Source organism: Mauremys mutica, chromosome 4, assembly GCF_020497125.1.
Source record: "Mauremys mutica isolate MM-2020 ecotype Southern chromosome 4, ASM2049712v1, whole genome shotgun sequence".
In the NCBI taxonomy this organism is placed as follows: Eukaryota; Metazoa; Chordata; order Testudines; family Geoemydidae; genus Mauremys; species Mauremys mutica.
The window spans coordinates 102,614,197-102,626,989 of NC_059075.1; the positions used below are offsets into that span (position 1 = coordinate 102,614,197).

Here is a 12,793-nt window from a genome sequence, read left to right on the forward strand (position 1 = left end):
TAATGGAATAGTTTTTTTATTTATTAGTACTCTCAACATAGCACAAAAGTGTAGGGGAAATTTATCAGCCCAGGCAGAAATATCTACCCGCCCGCACTTTACCATGATGATTGATGATAATGAATTTTTACTCACCTGTCAAAAAAATAAAATAAAATAAAATTCTCACCCCAAATGAGTAGAATCTTCCCAGCATGATTTGAGACACGACTGTGGGTCTATAGGATATTTTTTGTAATTCTCAAAGAATGTTGTTTTTTTTTTCTTGTGGAAAACCAGTGGGTCTTCCATAGCTCAGTTTAATGTCTTTATATTTGTCGTGCTAGCTGTTCAAATCAATAGCATGTCCAAACATTTCCCCACAAACTAAGAGTTTTGTAGTTTCGCAACCTGTCTGGCATCGTGAAATCCAATACAACCACAGCAAAACACAGCAATAAAGGCAACTTGGTACCACCCACAGGTACCAGCTGCAGCACAAAGTTGGAGGGGTGCATCATGTTCATTTCAAGCTGCTGCCAAGTGCCACGTTGTAGCTGCCTCGTTCCAAGCAACTGAAAATAAGCAGGCACAAGCATTCAGCAATGGCGCAAACCCGACAAGGAGCAGCCTCGTCATTCATTGGCAGCTGTGTGAAATCAACAAGAGGCAAATCAATCTGCAGTGACACAGTTTTTCTCCCTGGAGCCCTGATTTACTTTTTATTTTTATGTGAGGCTTTTTCCAAAGTTGTGTAAAAGGCACAGCCTGGGATTTGTGAAATGATTAGAAGGGCTACAGTCCCTCTGGCCCTCACAATGTAAGTTAGCACCAGCTTTCTGAGGCATAGGTTGCATTTTGTGCTTTATTTGAAATCACGTAATAAAATAGATGCTATTTATACACGTTATCAAATTAAAAACTGAATTCCTGAAGATACTGAATTTTAGGGATGAATTTTTAGTACTGGATATAGAGATGAAGGGGAATGCCTAATATTCTTGTTTCCAAGGAGTGAACACCTGCTCTTCCATTCTCCATGCTGACAGCATACCACTGAAGAGGAGTATTTCATTTGGGAATGAGCTTTCATATGGTTGGACTTCCTACCATTAAAATAAATATGTGGACGGTGTCACGCTGCTAATCGCACCACCTCTTTCAAACACTAAATTTTTTTTCCATCGAAAAATACCTTCACTTGAGTTATAGGGCTGGTCCCTCGCTTTTCGTTTTTCATCCCGGTGGGTGAGAGTGCCCCTGTCGTGTTCGGTGCCTGGGGAGTAGAAGGCATCTTGGCTCCAGGAGAAACCTGCATGCTGGCCAGCTGAGCTGCATAGAGTTGCTGCAAGACAAGAAACAAGTATAGAATATTGCCTGCAACGGTCCTAAGACAGAGATGTGATAAATGTACATAATTCTATCGCCTTGCTGCTGCTTCTCTTTTTCAGCACTTTCTTGTCTGAGGTTTTCCTGCTTGATACTTTAAAAAAAATTGCAAAATTCTCACCCAGGGCAAGTAACTATTTGTATTAGACAGACACATAATATATATTAGTTATTAATCCATTGTCAACAATTATCATGGTAAAGAGCAGACAGATAAATATTGTGCCCAGGTAAGTAAACAATCATGACAATGTTGTAAGCCTGTTTACTAACAAAAAAAATATACTAACCCCCATGAAAAATATGAAACAGTTAAGGTCTTTACATAGCTGCATAGCAACTCTCCATCAACAGCAGAATTGTATTGGGAATTGAAGTTGGGATTAGTGTGCTACTGAAAAGCACTGCCATGTTTTCTCTTGATATTGTTTAATGGTAAAGTGGGCAATAGGCTATACTTCCAGCCTGATGCAGTCTAACTCCCATTAACACCAATGAGAAGTAGTGGTGTAAATCCCTGCTCATAAAGATGAGGACACAAATACACCCTTAAATATTATCATAGAATTTACACACAACTTCCTCCACTTTTCAGAAGTTTAAGTGAAAAAGATGGGCATTAAAGTCAAACATTCCTAGCATTATAAAGTGTTTACTGAACCAAAAACAAACAGGTTTTAGTTTCCTTCTAATGACCACCTTTAATCCCTCACCTTGAATTAGCAGTAGCAATAATCCTTCTACCATAAACAGGGAGGATCCTAATCCCTCTTCCACACATAAATCTGTATAAACTTTGCCTTATTAGTGAAAAAAACCAGGTGGTTTGTGTGTAATTTCCAACATTACTATCATTCAGATGGACAAATAAAAAAAATTACAGTAATCAAAAGCAGACCTTTCAGCACATGTAATTAAATGAAAGCTTAATAAAGAATAATTTGCAAGAGCCAGATGTGCTTATGTCATAATTGTTGCTTTCTTTGGAACAATTTTTCTAATATAACAAGCCTCTAAAGAAATGAAAGTTACACAATACTATGCGCTCAATGACTCAGTGGCTAGACAAATGCATATAGAAGGGTCAGAGTCAGAACTCTGGGTGCTTAATGAAAAATGTGACTTTTTTGTTTGTTTGTTTCCCTAAGCCTCCACTACATCCCATCCCTTCAAAATGCCAGGCACAGTCTCCACATGGACAAGAGAGGAGCCTTCTGAAATCAGATACATTTAAATATTTAGGTTGAAGTACTGAATTTTTTCCTCTGCTAGCACTCTAATTTCCCAGTTTTCTGTTCTGCACTGAATAATGAAAATGAAGAATTGTATATAGTAGTAAATGTTCTGCTCTACTGCTGGGATCTTATCAGCTCCCCTTGGCAATGGCATATAAACTAACATCATGTTCTTAGGGTCATTCTTTGTTAGTTTAATAGACTACATTACTATTTGATGGTAAAAAGGCAAATTTTCAAACTTCTTGAAGCCTGAACATTTTCAGCTCAGGATAAATTAGATACTGTATAGTGGAACTGATGACAGAACAAACAAAAATACATCTTTAGGAACAAGCTGATTGTGACAGGAATGTTTGGAGTTTATGCTTTTCTCTGTCTACTACATACATTGTGTAGAACAACAGAGTTGTCCATACTGTGAGTTAGCCACAAGAACATTCATAACTACAATGGCAATACAGACTGCATGCTTCAGAGCCAAAAGAAGGCTCATCCAGATTCTGCTTAAAGTAGCCTAGAAGTTCTACATTGGGTATTGCAATTTTAAGGTCTGGGAAGGAATTTTCCTCCAGTTGCACACTGACTTTAACACCAAAGGTTTGGGGGAGGGGGTTGCCTTCCTCTTGAGTATGTTGTGAGGGTGAGAAGGCTGGATGAAAGTTACTCTCCTCACATCAACAGAGACTTTCATACAGGGTGAAGGCAGCAGGGTGAACAATGATATTGCAGCACTTTCAGTTTGTAGCCCAGTAGACAATCATTGATAGAGATGTATTTGTTGCATCTTAAGGGCAGGGCAGAAGTCCTTGCAGTAGAAGTCTTGGTCTAATGTCTCAAGTCTCTGCAGTATACAGAAGCAAGCCTGATTTTCTAGTGACCAGAGGACTAATTCGTAATTTGTAGTTTAGCAGCTGCTCAACGGGGACTGGACACTGAATTACCCCAAGTCTTCAAGGATGAGCAAAGATAGTAACAAGGACTATGGGCCACTAGGTGAGTGTATGGGAAATTGCTTGAGTGGAGGTATGCTAATGATAAAAGTTTAATAAAGTTGCCTTTATACTGTAACACTGTGTTGAGAGTTTTATGGTGCTAAGTCATATGTCTGGAATTGTTTTGCCTGTCCTGTTGTAAACTTGTCCTAAGCATAACAAAAATAAAAATACACTGTATACATGAACTTTTTGGTTTGGTACATGCAAGTCCAAGTTTTTCCAGAAATAGAGGCAGAGGCAGAACAAAAATTCACCCTGGTGCCTGCAAAATTGTCATTTGGGCAGAAAAGTTGGGTAACTACACATAAATACCTGCATGTCTGAGGGATTAGGCAATCTGAATTAATATATGCAAATAATAGATCTGTTGGTGCAAATCTTTTTGCAAACATAATTGTACATTCACCTTTGAAAATATGGCCTTAAATGGCAATCTAGGAGAGTACATAGAGTAGATCGGGCAATGAAGAGTTTATAAGCAACTTCAAGAAAAAAAATGTGAAGGGAAAATGAATGTAGGCTGTTAGATTTTTATGTTCTGGAGTGAAAGTTTCTATAGAAATCTTTCCATTGAAATGCTAACTTGTTAGCTATTGACTAATGACTATAAAAATTTATTAACCTACCCCAAAATCATGAATTTTAAGATGTATTAGTCAGCCACCGCAGTAACTAATGAGTCACAGCAATTCTTTTCAGTCCTGTTACTTATAAATTTAAAGCAGCTCTAAATATTACTGCATCCTTTTTACGTTGGCACATAAAATGATAGTTATTTATGTAGCTGGAGTGAGAATATTATAAGAGCAGCTTAAATGTTGAAACATACCCTCTTTTCAACCTCTCTCTATTACTTCCAGAACCTAACAGCTTAAAAACTGCCGATTTACAAAATAAGACTCTTGATTACGTGTTCTACTAGTTGGTTCAAATTCATCAAGTACTCAAGACCCAGTTTGTATCATACATTTAATAGCCCAGATTCAGACCAAAGTCAAGATATTAAAAAACAGGTACCTATAGTTAGGTTCCTAAAATCCTAATAAGCACTTAAATACAGGTGAGCCCAATTTTCAAAAGTGCTGAGCACCCAGCAGCTCCTTTTGAAGTCAGTGGGAGCTGCTGGGTGCTTAGCACTTTTGAAAATCAGAATTTTTATAAACTGATTAAGGCTCCAAAATCCATATTCAGGTGTTTAAGCTACATCCAGGAAGCAGTAGCAATACCAACCCTGCTTTGGAATGAACCCCCACAGGATTTTCCACTACCAACTTATGGTAAGTGAAATTGGCCTATATTTCAAAGCATTAAAACTGAGTTACATAATACAATGGTGCTTACTCCCTGCTTTACTAAACAGAAACTACCTAGAGCATTGAATATTTCTATTTTAATTTCATTAATATTGTGAAAAACATCATGCATATCCAAACACTTCCAGCAATAAATCAATAGGATGATAATACTGAGCCCTTCTGCCAGGGGCGGCTCTAGGATTTGCACCGCCCCAAGCAGGGAAGCACGCCGCGGGGGGGCGCTCTGGCGGTCGCCGGTCCCGCGGCTCCGGTGGACCTCCTGCAGACGTGCCTGCGGAGGGTCCGCTGGTCCCGCAGCTCTGGTGGACCTCCCACAGGCATGCCTGCGGATGCTCCACTGAAGCCGCGGGACCAGCGGACCTTCCGCAGGCATGCCTGCGGGAGGTCCACCGGAGCCGCCTGCCGCCCTCCCGCGGGACGCCGCCCCAAGCGCGCGCTTGGCGTGCTGGGGTCTGGAGCCGGCCCTGCCCTCTTCAGTGCATTTCATCCAAGGATCTTGAAGGATTTTAAAAGCATCCACCAGCTAAGCCTCACAACTCTTTTGTGAAATATATAAATAACAGGCAAATATGACTATGCCCGCCACCAAAATGCAGACATGTCTGGGTGGAACATGAGGTGCTTAGGCCTGCACAGTTCCTTCACTAGTCTTAGGCTCTAGTGACTGGCCATACAAGGACTCTCTTATTAATGCAGGCTCCCCTATAGTCCTCATCACTTTTCACCTTGCACTTATGCACACAACACCCTTCACTGGCACTGTGCTGTGCGAATATGGGCAAATCACATAACCTTTCTGTGTCTCAGATTTCCCCCATCTTTAAAGCTAGAATGATGATACCTACCTCATATTGTAGCGCTTTGAGGCTAAATGAATGCAAAGAGCTTTGAGAGTCACAGATTGCAGGTGCTATAGAAGTACAAAATAGTGTTGTTGTCATCATCATCATGATCATCATTTAGAGGTGAATAAAATGGGATGGCCCTTGAACCAAGTATACGTGAAATTTACGTTGACAGTTCTTTGTTGTTTCACTTATCTGGTGTGTGTGTGTAACAGAGTTTTGATAGGCAGACAGCATATGTTTTTACACACACATAGTCTTAAGTGTGATGTCATTGAAAGGCCTCGTGAATGACGTATGTTTCAAGAAGGTATTCGAATGAAGAGAAGTTGTTCAACTGCTGCATTTGAGGCAGAATGTTGCTTCAGGCATAACAGAGCAGGGTGGAAATAGGCACAAATGAGAGAGTGAGAAGAGATGGAGAGCGCAATTAAACTTGTCTGGAGCCAAACTATGGGTTTGAGAGGGAAAGTCAGAGGAAATGAGATTAGACATACAAGCCGGAGCAGATTTGTGTAGAACCTTAAATGTCCGGACTAGAAGCTTTAAGTTTAATGCTGCTGATGAAGAGGAACCAGGTGATGCCACGTCCAAGTGCTGGAAAATAAAAATTATTTTTGTGACAGAATTTCAAAGATACTGAAGCAAAGCAAGGTAAGATGCGGGGAGGCCAGAGGAAAGCAGTCACAGTACCCAAGGTGCGAGAGAGAGAATCAAAACACAAACGAGTGTTGTGAAGGTCAGATGGAATGGAAAAGATGGATTTGAGAAATATTCGGAGCCAGTGGGATTCAGCTGGATGCGTGGGAAAGAAGGAAGAAGTGTTTCTAAAAACATGTAGGTTTTTACTCTCTTGTACAAGAAGATTCACAAAATCTTCCTCTGAATTTGTACAGTGCAATGTCTCCTAAGGTGTGAGAAGTATTTTGGGGTCTGAACAAAAATAAGACATTCTAAGCTTGCTGCTTAGCTTTAATGTCTTATCTTAATAAAACCGTAAATCCTATTATATATCCACAAGGAATATGTTTGCTACAGTTTAAAACAATAAAACTATTGAGACTCAATTGAGGAACCTTATTTGTCAGAGTTCTAAATAAACTGTGCAACGCTGTAATATCTTATTTACAGAGATGAAAGCTCAGCCTTTGAGACAATGAGTAATTCGGTTTCAGAAGGAAAAAATTCTATAGGGATGACTGCAAATGCATTATGGCACTTGATGTGGTTGTTTTTTCTTATATAGTGCATTTAGCTGGCAGGGTTGCGGAGCTATAACTCCAGAATTTTAATCCAGGATGTACACTATACATTCATAATATAATAACTCTCTAATCACAAAAACAGAGCTTACAAAGCCTATCTAAAACAGCAGCTTCTTCAATACAATACCAGTGCACTGTTCAGCAAAAAAAATAAAAATAAAAAAAATAAAATCTCTGATGGACTCATTTTTCTATTATTATTTATTCTTGCTGTGGTTGTTCCAGGTACTAGGTGCTGTACAGACACAATGAAAGACAGAATCCCTGCTCCAAAGAGTATTCTTTCTATTGGAAGGAAAAATTGTGTAGTGCTTAAATCATTGGATTAGGTCAATTTCCCAGTTCAACCACTGACTTCCTGTGTGACCGTGGGCAATTCACTTAAGGTAAACTTTTCAAAAGCATCTAAGTGACTTCGAAGCCTAAGTCTGATTTTCAAAAGTGTCTTGGACACTTAGGACTCTAAGTCCCACAACTGAAAAAGGTCACTCATCATCCCTCTCAGTAAAATAGGGATAACTCTGTAAAATAGAAATAATAATACTTCCTTTCTCCTTTCTGCCTTTTTAATTTAGATTGGTAGGGTCTTTGGGTCAGGAATGTCTCTTACTTTGGGTATGTACAGTGCCTTGCACAATGGGGCACTGATCTCAGCTGGGACCTCTCAGCACTACAGTAACACTATAATTAATGAGAAATGGGAATGAGGTTAGCTATATAAACAAACTATCACAAGGTTATTTTACTTGTTTGTTTTTAACAAGCTGCCTTTGTCTAGAGAGATTTGCATAGCGTTTCTTCCCCAAATAAACTAAAATACAGAGTCCTTAGAGTCAAAGGTGAGTTAAAGGAAAATGGCATCCAGGGATACAAGCCAGCCCAAGAAACTCATTAGCGCATAACCATGCGACAAACCCAGAAGCAACTCTAAAGCTCCTATGCTACTGCCTGTGGAGTCTGCCAGGGAATCAGATGCTGTCGTTAGAAAAATATCTTCCACAGCTCTGCATCTGGGCCTGTGACTTCCTTCCATAGAAAAGGAGGAGGAAAGGTGCACGTACAATTGTTTAAATTGATTATTTGATTAAAAAATCTCAGCCCTGGAAAAAGCAAAGCATTTTTTGTGTGAAAACATCCCCTAAAAAGAAATAGAGAAATATGTTTTATTTTAAAAGTACGTTTTATTTCATTTATAGTCCATTTGCACAGATGTTACCTATTAGAACTGTAGATACTATAAATGTGTGTGTTTATATAAGAAGTTGAATATGGTTGTACAGGTGTAAGTGAGAGCAGAATGTGGCCCACACTATTTGTACTCTTATAGACGCACAAGGGATGTAAATGAACAACATTTCAGTTCATTAACATATTATTTATTATATTTAGCTCAGAAAATCCCACTGAAACCTAAACATTTGGCTGTGGCTTCACTGAAATACAATTTTAAAATATAAATACCAACAAGTATAGGACTTCAATTTAACTCATATGCTTATTATATATAGTAACCAATGAGTATTTGACTTTAATTAGGTGTATAACTGAAGTGGCACTGATTGCAGCACATACATAGAAAGGTGGAGTTGCAATTATGAAAAAGTTTTTCAAGGATAAATGTTAAAACAATAGCTAAGAGCATACTTCAAAGGTTGAATTTGTCTACAGCATATCAATTTCTTATATCACAGCCATATGCTTCCTTTAAAAATATTTCCTTGATTTTGTTTGTTTTGCTGTTTTTGTGGGGAGTTAACCCTACCTACAGTGTGGACTGAGAGATTGGACCATTCTGGTTTTACAGATCCAGCACTGCACAAACAAAGAGTTTGCATGGTGTAGGTGTATAACTTACTGCTATCCCACTTCTCACAGTACTGCGCCAAACACCTTTGAAAAAAGGCCTTTAGGTGAAACACAAACCGACAGCCAATGAGTTATTGTGACTAATGTCATCATAACAAAGGCTGTTGCGCTGATTATTAATGAGTTTTCTGGCTAATGTGCTTGCAAATTTATTACAGCCTGCCATTTGCAAACAAACTAACTGCCTTTGTGAGAATACAAATGATACATTTCACGTTCATGGATGGAGTCTGAGGACTTCTTTTTTCCCCTCTGTTTCTATTTATGCACCTTCTCTGAACACAACAGTTTACTGAAGTCTCACTTGGAAAAATTGCCATCTATTGGATTAAGAGGTTAATGAATACTAGTTATTCATATTGATGCACTTTTCTTTCTTTTCTATAGCTACCAATAGGTTTGGGTGCATTTTAATCTTTGTGACTGCTACTCAACATATGGCACAGGAACACTCTCCTATGGTTCTCAATGTTATTCAGTGCATGGCTTCTTAGGAGAACATGTACATCTGATTTACTATTTCCATCAAGCTGCAATGCAACATGTACTTAGACCTCAGTACCAGTCCACTAGCTTCTTTTACTGACTACATTCCCTTTATTACTGTGAACAAAAAATACCCTCATAGCTTATAAACGCCTGCTGTGGACAATGGTCAACCTGTATTAAATTAAAACAAAAAGTGTAAATATTATAGATATTGTAGTTTCTGTTGTTCTAGTACTGCAGAGTCAATGTACCCTGATGTAAAATAACAGCTTTACTTTGTTAAAAGGACCTGACTTTAAGTGGACCATGGAATATTTATGTCTCTTTGTAGTTCTTTGAAGGAGTTATCTTATGTTTTTATGCCTATCATAGGTCAAAGGTTCAAATCAGCACTTCTTTCTGTCACTCCTTATATATTTTACTATAATTTACAGCTCAGCAAGAGGACTCATAAAACAAAAGTGTCTATTTTACTTCAGCAACTAATTCTAGCTAATCAAAGCTTTCCAGCAAAACAACTCAGCATGAAACTCTGCATGGAAAATATGCAGAGAACAAAGCATTTTGTCAAATAACACATCTCATGATGTAAACACATAAGTCTCTTATAGGAAATTTTATCACTTCCACATTATCGGCACACAAAAGGAGCATTCTTGTCGCAGACCTGGTGCGACTGTGGAGCCATCGTCATTGGAAACAAGAGCCTGATTAGGTTCCCACACAGATATGAATAGACTTTCCTTTTTTAGTGTAATGCTGCCTTTCTTATTTCTTAAACAGACTGGTAATTGTGACCAGAAAGACACTGAATTGTGTTTGGACGACATTTGTTTCTTCATATTTTTTTTTAGCTACCCAGTGACACCAATTATCCCATATGGTTGTCCTCTTCTGGAAAGTCTGAGTTAATCCACAGCTGTGAAGATGAAGAAGGACCCAGCAGGCTCAAACTCTGTTGGATCTCTTGTCTGCTAATAAAGTCCGCAGTCTGCTGGACAGATGTTTAAGAGGATCTGTTAAATAAGTCAGAGACAAAGATCCTGACCTCTACTGGGGAAAATTTTATTATTCCGGAAAGGGGCATAATTGCAAAGCATTAATAATTAGCTGCACCCTATCTATTCTTTATGGTTTTTTATTTCTTGCCTTAGCTTTTGGAAGAAATAGACTATTGCTACTTGTTCAGAGAACAGTAATATAATGGGGCCTGATGCAAATATTAGTGGACTAGATTATCACATTGCCAGGCATTCTGAATAAATGATATAATTCTTTGTCTTTGATTCATTCTTGAATACTGTGATTCATATATTTTGTATCATTGCAATATATATGTATGGTTTTATTTGTCACAGTATGTATTTCTGCTGAAAGAGCCTTAATTAATAATGCCAGCTACAGCGCATCAATTTTAAAGTTTAATGTAATGGGAAATGTAAACTAAAGATCAAATTAGCATTTGACTAATTTTTCTTTAAATGGCATTAACATTCCTTGTATTTAAATTAAGGCAGTTACAGCAAATATAGTTCTGTCCAAAAGCTACAGCTGCTGTGATGGAATATAATGTGGAGTGAAACACTAGTAGGCATTCTGCAATAATATCCATTTATTTAAGTACCAATTAACTTCTGACTGTCTGTCCCTGTGCTCATCACCATGGCATGGCAGAGCATAGGCACCAAAGCCCAAAGCCCACTCTGCTTACACTGGTGTAAATTTGGAGTAACTCCACTGAATTCAAATGTAATTGCAGCAGTGTAACTGAGAGCTGAATTTGCCTCCAGACATACATGCATTAAGGTGCTCTTAAGATCATTTCCATTTTGTTTGGTTTTCTACTACACATCTTATTCTTTTGACCTCTTCCTGCTTTGAAGGAATGCTGCAGAAACTGCCCTACATGCCTAAGTACAGAGAGCTCTCATTTGAGCATCATTTCTGAGACTTATACTCCTTAAGTACCAAATGACTTTGGACTGATTAAATTATGACAATTAAATACAATCTCTTAGAAACTGCCTGTTCACAACCAGTTTACGGTAAAACTGAGAGCAAAGCCAAGAAAGCATACTTAGCGCTCATATAAACTATCAGTGGCTGCCAGTGGCTAAGACGATCAAAACAATTAGGCACCTGGCAGTTGCCTCCTTAATACTGTATTTGTTTCCCCTTAGAGAAGTAAAACAGTTGGTTTATTAGCTTTACTGCACCTCAACAAATTTCCAGGGTATGTCACCCCATCACCTTATAAGACTGCATGATATATTTAATGAAACAGCAGCAAAATTGCAAAACAAAGGTTTACTTCCTGCAAAATACGAATTTAAATATATACTTAAAATTTAAAACAGCCGAAGTTCAAGCAGCACAATTAGTGCTCTCCTACCACTCGAGAGCATAAATAATGTTGATTCTACTGAAAGAGAATAACTATTCAAGTCACAAGCGCCCAAGTCTGTGATATTTAAATCAGATTTCCCTTTTCTTCTGATGTGACTGAGTCAAAGATCTAACCTTGTAAAATGTAGGTACTGCCCCTAAGGTCCCCAGAGAAAAAACTACATTTCTGCCATGTCAGGAAAGAACAAACGGCAGGCCAAAAGCTGACCGGGGGAACAAAATAACAGCTAGGAAAAAAGCCTTTCTGCTCTGAATATGGAGCTCCCAGACTCTGAGGAGCAATTCCCTTGTGAAGCCACTGATGGGAGGGTGAGGTAAAAAAAACCTCACTGACTTGCGGCTGTGTCTCACCTCATTTCACTCATTTTTTTTTTTTCAAACAGACTGAATGTTGCTCTGCCGAGAATATGATGCTAAGCCACTTTTCCTGTAGAGTTTTTAAACTGGGCCTCTGAGAAAGGGTTTGATACAATTCAATGACTGAAGTAATACCTTTGTCCATCTGAGCATTAAATGGCCCATTGAAATACAGCTTAGTTAGAAAGAATTTCAGTAAATGGTACTTTCTAATTTATTTTTTCCCTCTCCCAACAGATTACAGCCTGGCTCTGAAAATGCAGCTTGACCACTTTTCGTTGCCCCTCAGGTCAGGCCTTTAGCCAGTATTAATTAAATATGACCCCCTTACAATTCTAGAGGTTAAATGAGAGCAACAAATTGTTCTTCAATACATTACCTGATGCGCTACAAAAAGTTATACTCTGTTTATGGGCCCTGCTTTAAATAGTCTTAACAATGAAAATGATAGAAGAAGAAAGACCATGAGAATGCTATTTTCTCTGGCAGCTAGTAATCACAAAACATTAAACACACCTATTTCCATGCAATACACCATGCCTATTGTGTTTAAATAACACACATCAAAAAGGAAAGTGCTGCAGCAGACAGTTTAGGTTCTAGGAGCACATGCAGCACAAATTTTCAACTTGATAAAGTGAAACTATA

At 38.4% G+C, this 12,793-nt stretch overlaps 1 protein-coding gene across 2 annotated transcripts in view; it reads right to left on the minus strand.

Annotated features, from left to right (window-relative positions):
* SOX6 (SRY-box transcription factor 6) overlaps nucleotides 1-12,793 on the minus strand; it is a 385,937-nt gene that overhangs the window by 76,547 nt on the left and 296,597 nt on the right. For both annotated transcript variants that reach the window (XM_045016229.1, XM_045016227.1), the window contains one exon: nucleotides 1,175-1,324. In XM_045016229.1, coding sequence (XP_044872164.1) covers nucleotides 1,175-1,324 — 150 coding nt within the window. The remainder of the gene's footprint in view (nucleotides 1-1,174; nucleotides 1,325-12,793) is intronic.